The sequence below is a fragment of the Nycticebus coucang genome, chromosome 3 (assembly GCF_027406575.1).
Source record: "Nycticebus coucang isolate mNycCou1 chromosome 3, mNycCou1.pri, whole genome shotgun sequence".
NCBI lineage: Eukaryota > Metazoa > Chordata > Mammalia > Primates > Lorisidae > Nycticebus > Nycticebus coucang.
The window spans coordinates 99,156,207-99,175,307 of record NC_069782.1 but is presented as its reverse complement, the minus strand read 5'-3'; the positions used below and the strand labels follow the sequence as shown (position 1 = coordinate 99,175,307).

Sequence of the window (19,101 nt, the reverse complement as noted above, 5' to 3'; positions counted from 1 at the left end):
AGGAAAAAAATGGGTAATAAGGTCGGGCACAGTGGCTCACACCTGTAATCCCAGAATTCTGGGCAACAACTGGAGACTCTGTCTCAAAAATCAAAAAAATAATAAGAAAACCTGGGAAATAAAATATTAATAATATGTGACAGAAAATGAAGTAATGTACTAAATCCCAAACTCAAAAAAATAGAAATATGCCACACATGGTACCTTGCACCTATAATCTCAGCTACTCAGAAGGCTAAGGTAGGAAGATTGCTTGAGACCATTGTTTGAGACCAGCCTGGGTAACATGGTGAAATGTCATCCCTAAAAAAGGAAAAAAATTAGGAGGGCATGGTGGTGTACACCTGTCATCCCAGCTACTCAAAAGGCTGAGGCAGGAGGAACATTTGAGCCCAAATGTTCAACTCTGCAAGGAGCTATGATCACTCTACTGCACTCTAGCCTCAGTCACAAAGTGAGACCCCATGTCTAAAAAGAAAAAATAGGAAAAGAAGAAAAACAGAAATAATTCAAAGCTGAAAATTACAGAAACACTAATGGCCAAAAAATATTTGAAAAGCTGATCACCTCACCTATAATTAATCAGCAAATATTGAAAGTTTGATAAAAAAACAGTGCTGGCAGGGTGTGTCAGGGAAAAGGCCATTGAAAGCATTATGGAGATCAGTACACCAATCTCTATCAAAATTTAAATGTAGGGCAGTGCCCATAGCTCAGTGGGTAGGACACTAGCCACATACACACAGGCTGATGGGTCTGGGCTTGGGCCAGCTAAACAATAATGACAACTACAACAAAAAAAACAGCCGGGCATTGTGGCAGGTGCCAGTAGTCCTAGCTACATGGGAGGCTTAGGCAAGAGAATCACTTAAGCTCAAGAGTTTGAGGTTGGGGCGGCGCCTGTGGCTCAGTGAGCAGGGCGCCGGCCCCATATACCGAGGGTGGCGGGTTCAAACCCAGCCCCGGCCAAACTGCAACAAAAAAATAGCCAGGCGTTGTGGCGGGCGCCTGTAGTCCCAGCTACTCGGGAGGCTGAGGCAGGAGAATCGCCTAAGCCCTGGAGTTGGAGGTTGCATGAGCTGTGTGATGCCACGGCACTCTACCGAGGGCAATAAAGTGAGACTTTGTCTGTACAAAAAAAAAAAAAAAAAAAAGAGTTTGAGGTTGCTGTGAGCTGTGACACCACACTCTACCAAGGGCAACATAGTGAGATTCTGTCTCAACAAAAATAAATAAATAAATAAATAAATAAAAATTAAAAATTTAAATGTGCTTGTCATGTGATGGAAAAAGTAATTTGTCACCTGGGATAAAGTACAATGGTGCAATCATAGTTCACTGCAGCCTTGAACTCCTGGGCTCAAGCTATGTTCTAGGCCAGGGGTTCTCAACCTTCCTAATGCCGCGCTCCTTTAATACAGTTCCTGTGGATCGCAATCCACAGGTTGAGAACCGCTGTTCTAAGCTCAGCCTCCCAATTAGGTAAAACTGCCACCACACGTGGCTAATTCTTTTTCTTTCTTTTTTTTTTTGTTTTAAGATCTTGCTTCTGAGGCTGGTCTTGAACTCGTAGATTAACACCTCAGTCTCTTAAACTGGTAGGATTACAGATCTGAATAACCTCGGACGGCCATTAATGATTTCTTATATAAGGCCAGGTACAGTGGCTCATGCCTGTAATCCTATCACTCTGGGAGGCTGAGGCTGATGAACCCCTTGAGCTCAAGAGTTTGAGATCAGCCTAAGCAAGAGCAAGACCCTGCCTCTACTAAAAACAGAAAAATTAGCTGGGCACAGTGGTATGCACCTGTAGTCCCAGCTACTCAGGAGGCTGAGGCAGGAGGGGTGCTTGAACCCATGAATTTTAGGTTGCTGTGAGCAAGGCTGACATCAGGGCACTCTAGGCTGAACAAGAGAGTGAGACTCTGGCTTAAGGAAAAAAAATGATTTTTTTTTTTTATATAACTGAGTACAGAAAGGTAACAAATGTATGCTACCTACTCAGCATTAATAATAACCAAATTAAGTATTTTTATAGAAAACTTACTTGTCAGAAATAAAATATACCTAAATCCTCTTACCTGCCATGGATCCAGCCATTAATCTGTGCACATGACTCGAAACTCCCAGCTTTGTAGTAATTAACTAGAAACCGAAAACACTGAATTAAATGAGATATTTTTTGAAGGTATTTTTTAAATGCTGCCCATTTCACTGTTTTGTAATGAAGACTTATTTCAAAAGAATTCCAAGACTAGAAAAAGAAAATAAATGTGAATGAAAAGAGCACAATTACACATGAAGCTAGGCAGTGCTATATCCCATCAGAAGATGTTTCCTCTGTAGCCTCTACACTTTTCATGCTTTTGCAGAAGCAATCTAGCTTAGAATTGAGAAATATCTATTAATGACCACATACTCTTAAAGAATGAATGGGGGTAGTAGGAATAAAATGCTACAATAGACAATGAACTCCTGAAATACTGATGACAATGGCATCAATTCTAACTGACCAGTCAGAATGTTGTTCTCATCTCTACTGCTTACTTTTCATTCTAAAATACCCTTTGAAACTTAACATACTAAGCTCTTTTCTGTGCCATGATAATGTTCAAGGGGATAAACTTTCACCCAGCCAGGAAACTTCGTCAATGATAGGATAAAAAAAACTATTAACTCACAGCATTACTCTGAAACAGACTTTCACAATATAGTTTCACCACAAGCTACATCTTACATAATAAGAAAACCCAAAGCCACAGCGTCACTCTCCTACAACTGAGGAACAAAAAGCACATTTAAAAGCTATTAATATTTTATGGATTTATTATTCTCTGCTTGAAAGATACTCTGGCTTTTCTTCATATGTGTGAACATATTTACTCATAAATAATTAACAATTCTGGAATAGGTAACTCCAAACAAAGTTATGTTTAAAAACACAGACCATCACGTCTTAATCCTTAAAAGAAGCATTACTTTATCCATTCATTGAAAATAACTTTATACTTCTCTACCAAGTTAACATTTTAAAAAGTTAAAAAAATAATAATAATAATATTAAAATCTGAAACAAATGCCTGGTCAAGTAGGCATGATATTCAAGGACACTAAAGAGAAAAGATCAAAATCCAATTACCGTTTTGTAATGTTCAAATGCCATAAACTGGATCGCACCATAGGGAAAGATTCGAATCATCATTGCACCATTTCCTTTATACAATCCAAGGAATCCTTCCTTTTGGGGAACAGCACGCAATGCAGAAAATACTCCTATTTTTTTAATAAGATTTTTAGGAGAAAAATACTATTAAACCAAAATTATGTAAATGCAAATTTTCATGATAATCATAGATTAAGATTACTATGCCATCACTCATAACACTGCTTGAGGAATCACACGAATAGTAATTTCTATACAACAGTTAAACCTACTTAAAATATATATGCAAATTATATAAATAAGCATATCTCATAAAAATATAAAATCTATTATAGCAAGAACAGCTATTAATTACAGCAAACTGTCTGGGTATGGTGGCTCACACCTGTACTCTGAGCACCTTGGAAGGCAGAGATAGGAGAGAACTGATTGAGGTCAGGAGTTCAAAACAAGCATGAGCAAAAACAAGACCCTAACCCTAAAAAAACAGAAAAATTAGAGCCAGGCAAGATGGCTCACGCATGTAGCACTCTGGGAGAACTACAGGGGTAGACTGCTTGAGCTCACCAGTTCCAGACAAGAGCAAGACCCCGTCTCTACTAAAAATACAAAAACTAGCAGGGCATCATGGTAAGTGCCTGTAGTCCAAGCTACTTGGGAGGCTGAGGCAAAAGAATCACTTGATCCTAAGAAACTGAGGTTGCTGTGAGTTATGATATCCAGGGTGATAGAGTGAGATTCTATTTCAATAAAAATTTAAAAATAGAAAAAATAGAGGGGGGGCGGTGCCTGTGGCTCAATGGGTGGGGCACCAGCCCCATATACAGACGTTGGTAGGTTTGAACCCTGCCCAGGGCCAAACTGTAACACAAAAAAGCCAGGCATTCAGCTACTCCGGAGGTTGAGGCAAGAGAATCGCCTAAGCCCAGGAGTTGGAGGTTGCTGTGAGCTGTGTGAACCACGGCACTCTACCAAGGGTGATAAAATGAGACTCTATCTCTAAAAAAATAAAAATAAAAAATATATAGAAAAATAAAAAACTTAGAATTTAAAAAAATAAAATAAAAAACTTAGGACCGGCTTGGTACCTGTAGCACAATGGTTACAGCGCCAGCCACCTACACTGAGGCTGGCAGATTTGAACCTGGCCCAGGCCAGCTAAACAACAATGACAACTGCAACAAAAAATAGCTGGGCATTGTGGCAGGTGCTTATAGTCTCAGCTACTTGGGAGGCTGAGGCAAGAGAATCGCTTAAGCCCAAGAGTTTGAGGCTGCTGTGAGCTGGGATGCCACAGCACTCAACCAGGGACAACATAATGACACTCTGTCTCAAAAAAAAAAAAAGGGGGGGGAGGACTTAGGCCAGAGTGCCTGTAACCTTAGCACTCTGAGAGGCCTGGGTGGGAGGATCTCTTAAGGTGAGGAGTTAAAGATCAACGGGAACATGAGCTAGACCCTGTCTGTACTAAAAATAGAAGAATTAACAGAGTATTATAGCAGGCACCTGGAATCCCAGCTACTCAGGAGGCTGAGGCAAGAAGATTGCTTGAACCCAAGAATTTGAGGTTGCTGGAAGCAAGGCTGATGCCAGTGCACTCTAGCCTGGGCCACACAGTGAGGGAGGGAGAGAACGAAGGAAGTGAGGGAGGGGAAAAGAAAGAGAGAGAAAGAAAAAAAGAAAGAGAAAGGAAAGAAAGAAAAGAAGGAAAGAGAAGAGAAGAGAAGAGGGGCATGGTGGCACACACCTACAGCCCCACCTACTTAGGAGGTTAAGGCAAGGGGATCGCTTGAGCCCAGGAGTTTGAGGTTGCACTAAGCTATAATGATGCCACTGCACTTTAGCTGGGGCAACAGTGCAAAACTTTGTCTCAAAAAATTTTTTTAAAAAGAGGCCGAGTGCTGTGGCTCATGCAGATAATCCTAGCACTCTAGGAAGTCAAAGTGACTGGATTGCTTGAGTTCAGGAGTTCAAAACCAGCCTGACCAAGAATGAGACCCTGTACCTAGGGAAACAGACTAAGACCCTGTCTACAAAAGAATGTGTATTTTCAAAATGGAACAAAGTTTTCCTTTATATCTGTTATATCAAGCAAGCTTATGTGTTATGTAAATCCATGTCTATTATCTTTTTTATGTATTTTACCAAACGAGGATTAAAAGGAACATATGGTGAAATACTACCCATATGCTTAACGCATACACATTAGCTCAGTAAGGAAATGAAACTTACAAAAATGTTTAATTCCAAGGAAGAAATAACTTACTGAATTATGAACTCTGTGAAAATATAATTCAAAAAATTAAAACTGAATATAAGGTAAAAGTAAACATTCAAAAAGAATACTATTGTCATTCATGTATCTGTTTTTATTACTTTATCACATTTGACTATACAATCCTAAAAAGAGATCATAGATATTCAATATACTATTACAGAAAAAAGGTCTTTATACTAACATGGCAAATTGGGAGAAGGAAAAAAAATTTTTTTTTTATTAAATCATAGCTGTGTACAATAATGCAATCATGAGGTGCAATGTGCTGCTTCCATATACAGTCTGAAATATTTTCACCGAACTGGTTAACATAGCCTTCATGGCATTTTCTTAATTATTGTGTTCAAACCCTTATACTCTACACTTAGTAAACTTCACCTGCACCCTTCCAAGATGCACCCTAGGTGTGGACCCACCAATCACCCTCCCTCCACCCTTCCTCCCCCTCCCTTCCCCTCCGTTGCCTCCTTCCCCATATTCTTGTACTGAGATTGGGTTTTTTGTTTTTGTTTTTTAAATGAGAGCCTCAAGCTGTCACCCTGGGTAGAGTGCTGTGACATCACAGCTCACAGCAACCTCCAACTCTTGGGCTCAAGTGATTCTCCTGCCTCCGCCTCCCAAGTAGCTGGGACTACAGGCGCCTGCCACAACGCCCGGCTATTTTTTGGTTGCAGCCATCATTGCTGTTTGGCGGGCCTGGGCTGGATTTGAACCCGCCAGCTCAGGTGTATGTGGCCAGCACCTTAAGCCACTTGAGCCACAGGCACCGAGCTGAGAGGAAAAAAAATTTTTGTTTTTTTGTAGAGACAGAGTCTCACTTTATGGCCCTCGGTAGAGTGCCATGGCATCACACAGCTCACAGCAACCTCCAACTCCTGGGCTGAAGCGATTCTCTTGCCTCAGTCTCCCGAGTAGCTGGGACTACAGGCGCCCGCCACAACGCCCAGCTATTTTTTGGTTTGCAGTTCAGCCGGGGCCAGGTTTGAACCCGCCACCCTTGGTATGTGGGGCCAGCGCCTTACCAACTGAGCCACAGGCACCGCCCGAGAAGGAAAAAAAAATTTTTTTTTTAATTTTTTTTTTTTTATTAAATCATAGCTGTGTACATTGATATGATCATGGGGCATCATTCACTAGCTTTACAGACCGTTTACCAAGTTTCACATATACCCTTGTAAGATGCATCACTGGTGTAATCCCACCAATCCCCTTCCCTCTACGCACCTCCCCACTCCTTCCCCTCCCTTTCCCCCTTCCCCCTATTCTTAGGTTAAGGAAAAAAAATTTTTTTTTTTTGTAGAGACAGAGTCTCACTTTATGGCCCTCGGTAGAGTGCCGTGGCCTCACACAGCTCACAGCAACCTCCAACTCCTGGGCTTAAGCGATTCTCTTGCCTCAGCCTCCCGAGTAGCTGGGACTACAGGCGCCCGCCACAACGCCCGGCTATTTTTTGGTTGCAGTTTGGCCGCGGCCGGGTTTGCACCTGCCACCCTCGGTATATGGGGCCGGCACCCCACCGACTGAGCCACAGGCGCTGCCCCAGGTTAAGGAAAAATTTTTAAAGGCATTCTTTCCTCTTCACCTGGCTACAATTAATTTGATTTCAAATAAGTAGTCGTTTTTTAAATTTTCATTTTCTAATTTTTTCCCACATGTGATCATTCCCAAAAATATTACTTTTTGATGTTTTAGAAGTAATGTCACATTTTTAAAAAGATGCTAAAGTAGAATAGCTTTGTTTGATATAATATCTTTATAATCTTTGACTATAAAAGATTATGTTTACAAAGCAAAATTTAAAAAACTATCTTATGCATATAAAAGATAAGAGGAACCTAGGATAAAATGCCCAAGAACATATAAAAAAATAAACTTAAGAGACGCCAATACAATTTTATTTTGGCTTGTATATTTTAAAGACATATATACTCCAAACACTACACCAATAGCTCATTGTTGTGCTCCAGGAATTCCACTTCAAATTTTGCATGCTTTGTAGGGTACACTATAATCAGTGGCATGTAGCCCTGCAGAGCATGAAATCTAATGTGAATATGTAATCTAATGATTACAACGCAGGAAACAAACCAATATACATCAGCATGAGGAGGACCTTAAAAGAATAAAACAATCCTATTCAGACACTCATGTAACAGGTCATTGTAAAAAACCCCAAGATACTGTGTAATATAATTAATCTCTTTATTGCCCTTGATTTAGGAAACAAATGTTTCCTTTTTTTTTTTTTTTTGTAGAGACCGAGTCTCACTGTACCACCCTCAGGTAGAGTGCCATGGCGTCACACGGCTCACAGCAACCTCTTAACTCTTGGGCTTACGCGATTCTCTTGCCTCAGCCTCCCGAGCAGCTGGGACTACAGGCGCCCGCCACAACGCCCGGCTATTTTTTTGTTGCAGTTTGGCCGGGGCTGGGTTTGAACCCACCACCCTCGGCATATGGGGCTGGCGCCCTACTCACTGAGCCACAGGCGCCGCCCTTTTTTTTTTTTTTTCTGAGAATCAGACTCAAGCTGTTGCCCTGGGTAGAGTGCCATGGCGTCACAGCTCACAGCAACCTCAAACTCTTTTTTTTTTTTTTTGTAGAGACAGAGTCTCACTTTATGGCCCTCAGTAGAGTGCCGTGATATCACAGCTCACAGCAACCTCCAACTCCTGGGCTTAAGCGATTCTCTTGCCTCAGCCTCCTGAGTAGCTGGGACTAAAGGCGCCCGCCACAACGCCCAGCTATTTTTTGGTTGCAGTTCAGCCGGGGCCGGGTTTGAACCCGCCACCCTCGGTATATGGGGCCAGTGCCTTACCGACTGAGCCACAGGTGCCGCCCAACCTCAAACTCTTAGGTTTAAGCAATTCTCTTGCCTCAGCCTCCCAAGTAACTGGGACTACAAGGGTCAAGCTGAAATGTTTCCTTTCTTTCTAGTTTTTTTATAATTGTTTAATAAGTTTGAAAGTCTGACTCTTTCTAATCATGAGGAATATACTGTATGAAGACATAGAATTTTTTTTAATTTTTTTTATTTTTAATTTCAGCTTGCTTGTTCATTCTTCTTTGTTTGAAGTACTCTCTTTTTTTGTTCATTTTCTTCTTCCTCTGGCCATGCTCTGTCCGCTGTTTTTGATGTTAGTAGAGATGGGGTCTTACTCTGGCTCACTGCTGGTCATACTTGTCTCGAACCTCTGAGCTCAGGCAATCCACGGGCCTCGGCCTCCCACAGCGCTGGGACTACAGGCGTGAACCTGTAGTTCACGAACCTACAGGCGTGAACGCCTGGCCTGAAGACATAGAATTTACTGATGGACACAGAAGTTGTTGCAACTTTTTTCTTTCAAGTACAGACTTCTATTATTAAAAATATTAACAAGTGTGCCAGGTGCAGTGGCTCACACCTCTAATCCTAGCACTCTAGCAAGCTGAGGCAGATGGGTTGCTTGAGCTCAGGAGTTCAAAACCAGCCTGATGACGAGCAAGACCCCATCTCTACTAAAAAACAGAAAAACTAGCTGTGTGTTGTGGGGGATGAAATCACAGCTACTCAGGAGGCTGAAGCAAAAATGATCCCTTGAGCCCAGGAGTTTGAGGTTGCTGTAAGCTAGGTGGATGCCTAGACAACAGAAAAAGACTTTGCCTCAAAAGAAAGAGGGATTTTTAGGATGGCTGTTGAAGTAAGTGTTAAAAGGAGTAATTAAGGCCAGACAAGGTAGCTCAATGCCTGTAATCCCGACTGAGCCACAGGCACCGCCCTCAATGCCTGTAATCCCAGCACTCTGGGAGGCCAACATGGTTGGGTTGCTTGAGCTCAGGAGTTCAAAACCAACCTCAGCAAGACTTCCAGGAGTTGTGTGTGGTGGGCACCTGTATTCCCAGCTATTTGGGAGGGTGAAGGAAAAGAATGGCTGTGAGCCCAAGAGTTTGAGGTTGCTGTGAGCTAGGACGCCATAGCACTCTACCGAGGGCAACAAAGACCCTGTCTCAAAAAAAAAAAAAAGGAGTAATTACTTCAGTTTTACATTTATCATCTCCATCCTCTATTTGCAATAAAAAAAAATCAGATGAGCTGTTATGTGTATTCTTGCAGAATGTGACTCATTAATGTCAATAAACAAATACAATAGAACCTCTGTAAGTTGACCACCCAAGCGACTGTAACAAACTGGTCAACATATGGAGATGATAAACATAAGAAACTAGGTCTATTGCACTAATACATACCTGTGGTGCATGCCTGGTCTATGAAAATTAGGTCAACTGAAGGAGGTAGTCAATGCAGGAGGTAGTATGGAGGTTTCGACTCTTGTACTTACTTAAATGATTTCAAGATTTGGGGTGGAAAAATGTCGTTACCTTAAAATGATAACATAAATAACCACTACCGCAAATGAAAAGATTAAAATGGGGCGGCGCCTGTGGCTCAGTGAGTAGGGCGCCGGCCCCATATGCCGAGGGTGGCGGGTTCGGACCCAGCCCCGGCCAAACTGCAACAGAAAAATAGCCGGGCGTTGTGGCGCGCGCCTGTAGTCCCAGCTGCTCGGGAGGCTGAGGCAAGAGAATCGCGTAAGCCCAAGAGTTAGAGGTTGCTGTGAGCTGTGTGACGCCACGGCACTCTACCCGAGGGCAGTACAGTGAGACTCTGTCTCTACAAAAAAAATAAAAAAAAATAAAAAATAAAAAAAAAGAAAAGATTAAAATGGGTAAGAGACATATCTTTTGCAAAATTTGCCCCTAAACTTGAGTTCCCTTTTGTGTCCTCTTTCTGCTGTAATTCACAACTAGAAACCAAGCCAGCAAATGGAAACTATTTTCATATTCATTTTTATCTTTAGCATTTATGAACTCACCTAAATGCTTATAATGGTGATTGTGAGCTTGTAATAAAACCTTTACTCGATCCAATGGGGCAACTGTTGTTTTGGCACAGCATCCAGCAATACCTAAAAAGTTTTTAAAAGGTCAGTTAGAAATTACATACTATTCCTTTCCAGATGGAAATCATTATTTGTTCCACCAGCAAACTTCTGATCTTTGATTTGGTCTCCATGAGTAGAAATGCTCCACACCTGATTGGTCCCCACTCCCTGTAACTTAATAATTGACATGTCAGCCTTCATAAGTTTTAGAAGTGCAAATTCACTCCTAATACCAGATGAACACTAGGAATCTTGCTAAATGTGCTTACAGAGACATGCACTTGAAGGTATTACCCAAATGTAAGACTATGCTTAAAATAACCATCTCTTCTTCCAGATGACTTTTTCATTGAAACAAACAAGTTTTACCCATGAAATTGCTTATTCATTTACTCAAAAACTTGTTTGGTCCCTACCCTGCCCTGGGCAGATGTGCAGATGAAAGAATAATAATACATGGACATTAATATAGGTCAAAGGGCCAGGCCTGATGGCTCACGCCTGCAATCCTAACATTTGGGAGGCCGAGGCAGGTGGATTGCTTGAGCTCAGAGTTCAAGACCAGCCTGAGCAAGAGTGAGACCCCCATCTCTAAAAAATAGCTGGACGTTGTGGTGGGTGCCTGTAGTCCCAGCTACTTGGGAGGCTGAGACAAGAGAATCGCTTGAGCCCAAGAGTTTGAGGTTGCTGTGAGCTATGACGCCACAACACTCTACCGAGGCAGTTAGACTCAATCTACAAAAAAAAAAAAACATAGGTCAGAATCCAAACCAACTCTACTAGCTTGGCATGCTTCTAAAACAGTAACAAAAACTTTTCTACAATACCTTCCATGTAGTAAGCATATAGAAGCGAATTATATTTTTCTTTTTTATTTTATTTTTTTCTTAGGCTACTCAAGTGAAGAAGTGGGAATGGAGAAGGAACAAAGGAATCTATAACTGGTTGGGATCAATTAGTTGTAAATACCACTGCACTCAGGCCAGCCGAATTTCTTTCTTTTTTTTTTTTTTGGTAGAGACAGAGTTTCACTTTATTGCCCACGGCAGAGTGCCATGGCATCACACAGCTCACAGCAACCTGGGCTTAGGCGATTCCCTTGCCTCAGCCTCCCGAGTACCTGGGACTACAGGTGCCTGCTACAAGACCCGGCTATTTTTTGTTGTTGTTGCAGTTTGGCTAGGGCCAGGTTTGAACCCGCCACTCTCAGTATATGGGGCTGGTGCCCTGCCCACTGAACCACAGGCACCATCCCAAATTTCTTTTTTTTTTGTATTATTATTATTATTATTATTTTGAGACAGAGTCTCACTTTGTTGCCCTTGGTAGAGTGCCCTAGCATCATAGCTCACAGCAACCTAAATTCTTAGGCACAAGAGATTCTCTTGCCTCAGCATCCCAAGTAGCTGGGACTATGGGCACCTGCCACAATGCTCAGCTACTTTTTTTTTTCTTTGAGACAGAGTCTCACTTGGTCACCCTTGGTAGAGTGCCTTGGCTTCTTAGCTCACAGAACCTCAAACTCTTGGCTTCAAGTGATCTCCTTGCTTCAGTCTGCCAAGCAGCTGGGACTACAGGTGCCTCACAATGAACAGCTATTTTTTAGAGACAGGGTCTTGCTCTGGCTCAGGCTGGCCTCAAACCTAAAACTCAGGCAATCCACTCACCTAGGCCTCCCAAGTGCTGAGATTACAAGTGTGAACCACCTCGCCAGGCCCACACCTGGCTATTTTTAGAGATGAGTCTCACTCTAGCTCCGGCTGGTCTAAAACTCATGAGCTCAGGCTATCCACACACCTCCCCCTCCCAGAGTGCTAGGATTACAGGCATAAGCCACCTTGACCAGCGGTTGTGTTTTTCTATTTTTAGTAGAGAAGGAGTCTCGCTATTGCTCAGGCTGGTCTTAAACTCCTAAGTTCAAAACATTCAGACTTGGTGCCTGTAGTTCAGTGGTTAGGGCACCAGCCACATACACCAGGGCTAGCAGGCTTGAACCTGGCCCAGGCCTCATAAAAAACGACAACTGCAGGCCGCGCCTATGGTTCAGTGAGTAGGGCGCCGGCCCCATATACCAAGGGTGGTGGGTTCAAACCCAGCCCCGGCCAAACTGAAACAACAACAAAAAAAATAGCCAGGCACTGTGGCGGGCGCCTGTAGTCCCAGCTACTCGGGAGGCTGAGGCAAGAGAATCATGTAAGCCCAAGAGCTGAAGGTTGCTGTGAGCCATGTGACGCCACGGCACTCTACCAAAGGTGGTAAAGTGAGACTCTGTCTCTACAAAAAAAAAAAAAGAAAATGTAAAAAACGACAACTGCAACAAACAAATAGCTGGGCGTTGTGGCAGGCGCCTGTAGTCATCAGCTACTTGGGAGGCTGAGGTAAGAGAATTGCTTAAGCCCGAGAGTTCGAGGTTGCTGTGAGCTGTCACACCACAACACGCTACTGAGGGCGACTTAATGAGACTCTGTCTCACAAAAAAAAAAGAAAAGACATCCACCCTCCTAGGACTGCCAAATTGCTAGGATTACAGGCATGAACCACTGCACCCTCCCCCATGCTAGTCTTAAAATCCTGGCCTTAAGCAATACTCCTGGCTTGGCCTCCCAGAGTGCTAGGATTACACGCATGAGCCATCACAACAGACCTACTTTATACACTTTTAAAGACATAGGACAAAATCACCCAGGCTAGGCTTAGTGACTCATGCCTTGGAATTCCAGCATTTTGGGAGGCTGATGCAAAAGGGTCACTTGAGAATTCTGTCAAGAATACAAGACCAGTCTGGACACCACAGCAAGACCCCGTCTCTATGAAAAAATAAAGACTTAGGGGCGGCGCCTGTGGCTCAGTCGGTAAGGCGCCGACCCCCTATACCGAGGGTGGTGGGTTCAAACCTGGCCCAGGCCAAACTGCAACCAAAAAATAGCCGGGCGTTGTGGCAGGCGCCTATAGTCCCAGCTACTCGGGAGGCTGAGGCAAGAGAATCGCTTAAGCCCAGGAGTTGGAGGTTGCTGTGAGCTGTGTGAGGCCACGGCACTCTATCGAGGGCCATAAAGTAAGACTCTGTCTCTACAAAAAAAAAAAAAAAGAAAGAAAAATAAAGACTTAGGCTCAGGGCCTGTGGCTCAACCAGCTAGGGCGCCAGCCACATACACCTGAGCTGGCGGATTTGAATCCAGCTCGGGCCTGCCAAACAACAATGACAGCTGCAGCCAAAAAATAGCCGGGCATGTGGCAGGCGCCTGTGGTCCCAGCTACTTGGAGGCGGAAGCAGGAGAATCGCTTGAGCCCAGGAGTTGGAGGTTGCTGTGAGCTGTGATGTTACAGCACTCTACCCAGGGTGACAGCTTGAGGCTCTGTCTCAAAAAAAAAAAAACAAAGTATGCCGAGGGTGGCGGGTTCAGACCCAGCCCCGGCCAAACTGCAACAAAAAATAAAAATAGCCGGGCGTTGTGGCGGGCGCCTATAGTCCCAGCTACTCGGGAGGCTGAGGCAAGAGAATCGCTTAAGCCCAGGAGTTGGAGGTTGCTGTGAGCTGTGTGAGGCCACGGCACTCTACCGAGGGCCATAAAGTGAGACTCTGTCTCTACAAAAAAAAAAAAAAAAAAAAACCCTGGGCGGCGCCTGTGGCTCAGTCGGTAAGGCGCCGGCCCCATATACCGAGGGTGGCGGGTTCAAACCCGGCCCCGGCCAAACTGCAACCAAAAAATAGCCGGGTGTTGTGGCGAGCGCCTGTAGTCCCAGCTACTCGGGAGGCTGAGGCAAGAGAATCGCTTAAGCCCAGGAGTTGGAGGTTGCTGTGAGCTGTGTGATGCCACGGCACTCTACCGAGGGCCATAAAGTGAGACTCTGTCTCTACAAAAAAAAAAAAAAAAAAAAAAAAAAAACCCTATTCTGGGTGGGCAGGGTGGCTCAAGGCTGTAATCCTAGCACTCAGGGAGGCTAAAACAAGTGGACTGTCTGAGCTGTTCGAGAACAGCTTGAGCAAGAGCAAGACCCCATCTCTAAAAAAAAATTAGCCAGGCATTGACAGGTGCCTATAGTCTCAGCTACTCAGCAAGCTAAGGCAAGAGGATCACTTAAGCCCAATTGTTTGATGTTGCTATCAGCTATGACGTCATGACATTCTACCGAGGGCAAAGTGAGACTCTGTCTCAAAAAAAAAAAAAAGGGGTGGCGCCTGTGGCTCAAAGGGGTAGGGCGCCAGCCCCATATGCCAGAGGTGGTGGGTTCAAACCCAGCCCCGGCCAAAAACTGCAAAAAAAAAAAAAAAAAGGAAATCCATATTCTGAGATATCCAAAACTAAAATATATATCTGTACTCCATATATCTTTCTATGTCAAACTTCTCTTATCTGAACTAATGGAAATAAGGTCCATCACTATCTAAAGTTGAGGATAAACTAAAATACTTTGCAATTGGGCGGCGCCTGTGGCTCAAGGGGTAGGGCTCCGGTCCCATATGCCGGAGGTGGCGGGTTCAAACCCAGCCCCGGCCAAAAACCAAAAAAAAAAAGAAACTTTGCAATGGGTTAAATTTAGTTTTGTATTATTTTATATTATCTTCTCAGTCATGTATGAATTAACCTTATAATGAAGTTGAGAATGTATTCAATAAGTAATTTCCTTTAATAGTATCTCAACTTGCTCTCACTCTGTGCAGCTCCCCCCCAATCTGTGACTTCACATTGGACAGTTTTAGTCACTCTGATCAACCAAGTCTAAAATGGGCGGCGCCTGTGGCTCAAGGAGTAGGGCGCCGGTCCCATATGCCAGAGGTGGCGGGTTCAAACCCGGCCCAAAAAACCATGTCTGAAATATTAAATAGAAAATTCTTTTTTTTTTTTTTTTTTTTTTTTTGTAGAAACAGAGTCTCACTTTATCGTTCTTGGTAGAGTGCTGTGATGTCACACAGCTCACAGCAACCTCCAACTCCTGGGCTTAACCTCCTGAGTAGCTGAGACCACAGGCCCCCACCACAACGCCTGGCTATTTTTTTGTTGTTGCAGTTTGACCAGGCCTGGGTTCAAACCCACCACTCTGGATATATGGGACCGGCACCCTACTCACTGACCCACAGGCACTGCCTTATTTTTCATTTTTTATTTTTATTTTTTTGCAGATTTTGGCTGGGGCCAGGTTTGAACCCGCCACCTCTAGTATATGGGGCCAGCGCCCTACTCCTGTGAGCCACAGACGCCACCAGAAAATTTTTTTTTTTTTTTTTTGTGTGTTTTTTTTTTGGCTGGGGCTGGGTTTGAACCCGCCACCTCCAGCATATGGGACCAGCGCCCTACCCGCTGAGCCACAGGCACCGCCCCAGAAAATTCTTAAATAAACAATTCATAAGTTTTTTTTCTTTTTTTTTAATTTCTTTGAGAAGACTCACCCTAGGGCGGCGCCTGTGGCTCAAGGAGTAGGGCACCGGTCCCATACGCCGGAGGTGGCAGGTTCAAACCCAGCCCCGGCCAAAAAAAAAAAAAAAAAAGAGAAGTCTCACCTTGTCACGGCTTGTTAGAGTGCCATGGTGTCATACCTCATAGCGACCTCAGATTCTTGGGTCAAGCGATCCTCTTCCCTCAGCCTCCCAAGTAGGTAGGACTTCAGGGACCCGCCACAACACCTAGCTATTTTTTTTTCTTTGCAGTTTTCGGCTGGGGCTGGGTTTGAACTCACAACCTCCAGCATATGGGGCTGGCGCCCTACCCCTTTGAGCCACAGGCTATTTTTAGAGATGAGGTCTCACTCTGGCAAGGCTGGTCTCAAACTCATAAGCTCAGACAATCTAACCCCCCTCAGCCTCTCAGATTGCTGGGATTACAGGGGTGAGCCACTGCGCCTGGCCCCAATTCGTAAGTTTTTTGTTTTGTTTTGTTTTTGAGACAGAGTCTCACTGTGTCACCCTCAATAGAGTGCTGTGGCGTCACAGCTCACAGCAACCTCAAACTCTTGGGCTTAAGCAATTCTCTTGCCTCAGCCTCCTAAGTATCTGGGACTACAGGTACCCGCCACAATGCCCAGCTGTTTTTTGGGTGTAGCTGTCATTGATGTTTAGCAGGTCTAGGCTGAGTTCGAACCCGCAGCCCCAGTGTATGTGGTTGGTGCCCTAGACACTGAGCTACAGGTGCCGAGCCCCAATTTATAAGTTTTTTTTTTTGTTTTTTTTTTTTTTGAGACAGAGCCTCAAGCTGTCACCCTGGGTAGAGTGCCGTGACATCACAGCTCACAGCAACCTCCACCTCCTGGGCTCAAGTGATTCTCCTGCCTCTGCCTCCCAAGTAGCTGGGACTACAGGTGCCCACCACAACGCCTGGCTATTTTTTGGTTGCAGGCATCATTGTTGTTTGGTGGGCCTGGGCTGGATTCGAACCCGCCAGCTCAGGTATATATGGCTGGCACCTTAGCCGCTTGAACCACAGGCGCTGAGCCCCCAATTGATAAGTTTTAAATGCTACCTCACGTACCTATACCATGCACTTCATTTTACCTCATCACATAAGCATTTTATCATCTCCTATCATCATCACAAGACGAAGGGTCAGTATAGCACAATAAGGTATTTTAACCTGGGGAACAAATTTAAACACTGTCTTTGAAAAACAGAAAAATTGATACTTTGAGAGACCACATTAACATAACTTTTATTATAGTATACTACCATAATTTTTCTATATTATTTTTAGTTTCTAAATTTCTAAATTTGCTATATTATTTTTAGTTACTATTGTTAATTTTTTTTTTTTTTTTTGAGACAAAGCCTCAAGCTGTCGCCCTGGGTAGAGTGCATCACAGCTCATAGCAACCTCCAACTCCTGGGCTCAAGCAATTCTCCTGCCTCTGCCTCCCCAGTAGCTGGGATTTCAGGCGCCCGCCACAACGTCCGGCTATTTTTTGGTTGCAGCCGTCATTGTTGTTTGGCAGGCCCAGGCTAAATTCGAACCCGCTAGCTCAGGTGTATGCAGCTGGCGCCGTAGCCGCTTGAGCCACAGGCGCTGAGCCTTTTTTTTTTTTTGAGACAGAGACTCAATTTGTTGCCCTCAGTAGAGTGCAGTAGTGTCATAGCTCACAACAAACTCAAACTCTTGGGCACAAGTGATTCTCTTGCCTTAGCCTCCCAAATAGCTGCAATTACAGGTGTCCACCACAACAGCTGGCTATTTTTAGAGACAGGGTCTCATTCTTGCTCAGGTTGCTCAGAGACAGGGTCTCATTCTTGCTCAAACTCATGAACTCAAGCAATCCACCCACCTCGCCTCTCAGAGCGCTAGGATTACAGGCATGAGCCACTACACCCAACCTTTGTTAATCTCTTATTCTTTCTAATTTATAACTTAAACTTTATCACAGGTATGGATGTATAGGACAAAACAGAGTACATACAAGGTTTGGTACTATCTGCAGTTTTAGGTATCTACTATGGATGTTAGAACATTATCTCAATTGAATACTACAGAACTCAATTAATTATCTCAACAGTCCCCTAAGTTAGGTTAAGTAGGGTTGTTTTTGGTTGGTTTGAGACAGAGTCTCACTTGGTTGCCCAGGCTAGAATGCCATGGTTTCAGCCTAGCTCACAGCAACCTCAAATTACTGGATTCAAGCAATCCTCCTGCCTCAGCCTCCCAAGTAGCTGAGATGACAGGTGCCTGCCACAACACATTGGCTAATTTTTCTATTTTTAGTAAAGACAGGTTCTCAGGCCAGGTGAGATGGCTCACGCCTATAATCCTAGCACCTCAGGAGCTAAAGCAGGTAGATTGCCTGAGCTCACAGATTCAAGACTAGCCTGAGCAAAAGTGAGACCTCATCTCTAAAAATAACCGGGCATTGTGGGAGGCACGTCTAGTGCTAGCTATTAGGGAGGCTGAGGCAAAAGAATTGCTTGAGCCCAAGAGTTGGAGATTGCTGTGAGCTGTGACGCCATGGCACCCTACCAAGGTCTCAAAAAAGAAAAAAAAGGCTCGGCACTTGTAGCACAGTGGTTAGGGTGCCAGCCACATACACCGAGGCTGGCAGGTTCAAACCTGGCCCAGGCCAGCTAAACAACAATGACAAATGCAACAGAAAAATAGCCAGGCATTGTGGCGGGTGTCTGTAGTCCCAGCCACATTATAGGACTACATCAAAACATCAAATGTACTATATAAAAACACACAACTATTATATACCCATAATCATTTAAAAAATAAATTCATTGGCTAAATACACAAAATAAAATAAAATTTATCAAGTGATCAGGTAACAGTCCCATCATTTTAAAGGCAGAGGTGGGAGGATTGCCTAAGGCCAGGTGTTTGAGACCAGCTTGAGCAGCATTATCAAGATTCCAACACAGACTCCTCCGGTGGCTCACACCTGTAATACTAGCACTCTGGGAGGTTGAGGAGGGTGGATTGCTTGAGCTTACGAGTTTGAGACCAGTCTGAGCAAAAGCAAGACCCCATCACTACTAAAAATAGAAAAACTAAGGCAAGCGGATCGTTGAGCCCAAGAGTTGGAGGTTGCTGTGAGCTAAGACAATCAGGGCATTCTACCCAGGGTGACAGCATGGACTTTGTCTCAAAAAAGAAAAAGAAAAAAAAAAAAAAAAGGCTCAGCACCTGTAGCTCAGCAGCTAAGGTGCGGGCCACATACACCATGGCTGGTGGGTTCAAACCCAGCCCTGGCCAGCTAAGCAACAATGACAATTGTAACAGAAAAATAGCTGGGCGTTGGGCGGCGCCTGTGGCTCAGTCAGT

General features: G+C 44.0%; 1 protein-coding gene across 2 annotated transcripts in view; it reads right to left on the bottom strand.

Moving 5' to 3' along the window:
- The window catches only part of SLC25A16 (solute carrier family 25 member 16), a 69,688-nt gene that overhangs the window by 40,316 nt on the left and 10,271 nt on the right, over window positions 1-19,101 (bottom strand). For both annotated transcript variants that reach the window (XM_053586411.1, XM_053586412.1), the window contains 3 exons: window positions 10,295-10,387; window positions 3,140-3,273; window positions 2,082-2,145 (listed from right to left, as the gene is read on the bottom strand). In XM_053586411.1, the coding sequence (XP_053442386.1) occupies window positions 2,082-2,145; window positions 3,140-3,273; window positions 10,295-10,387 (291 nt within the window). The remainder of the gene's footprint in view (window positions 1-2,081; window positions 2,146-3,139; window positions 3,274-10,294; window positions 10,388-19,101) is intronic.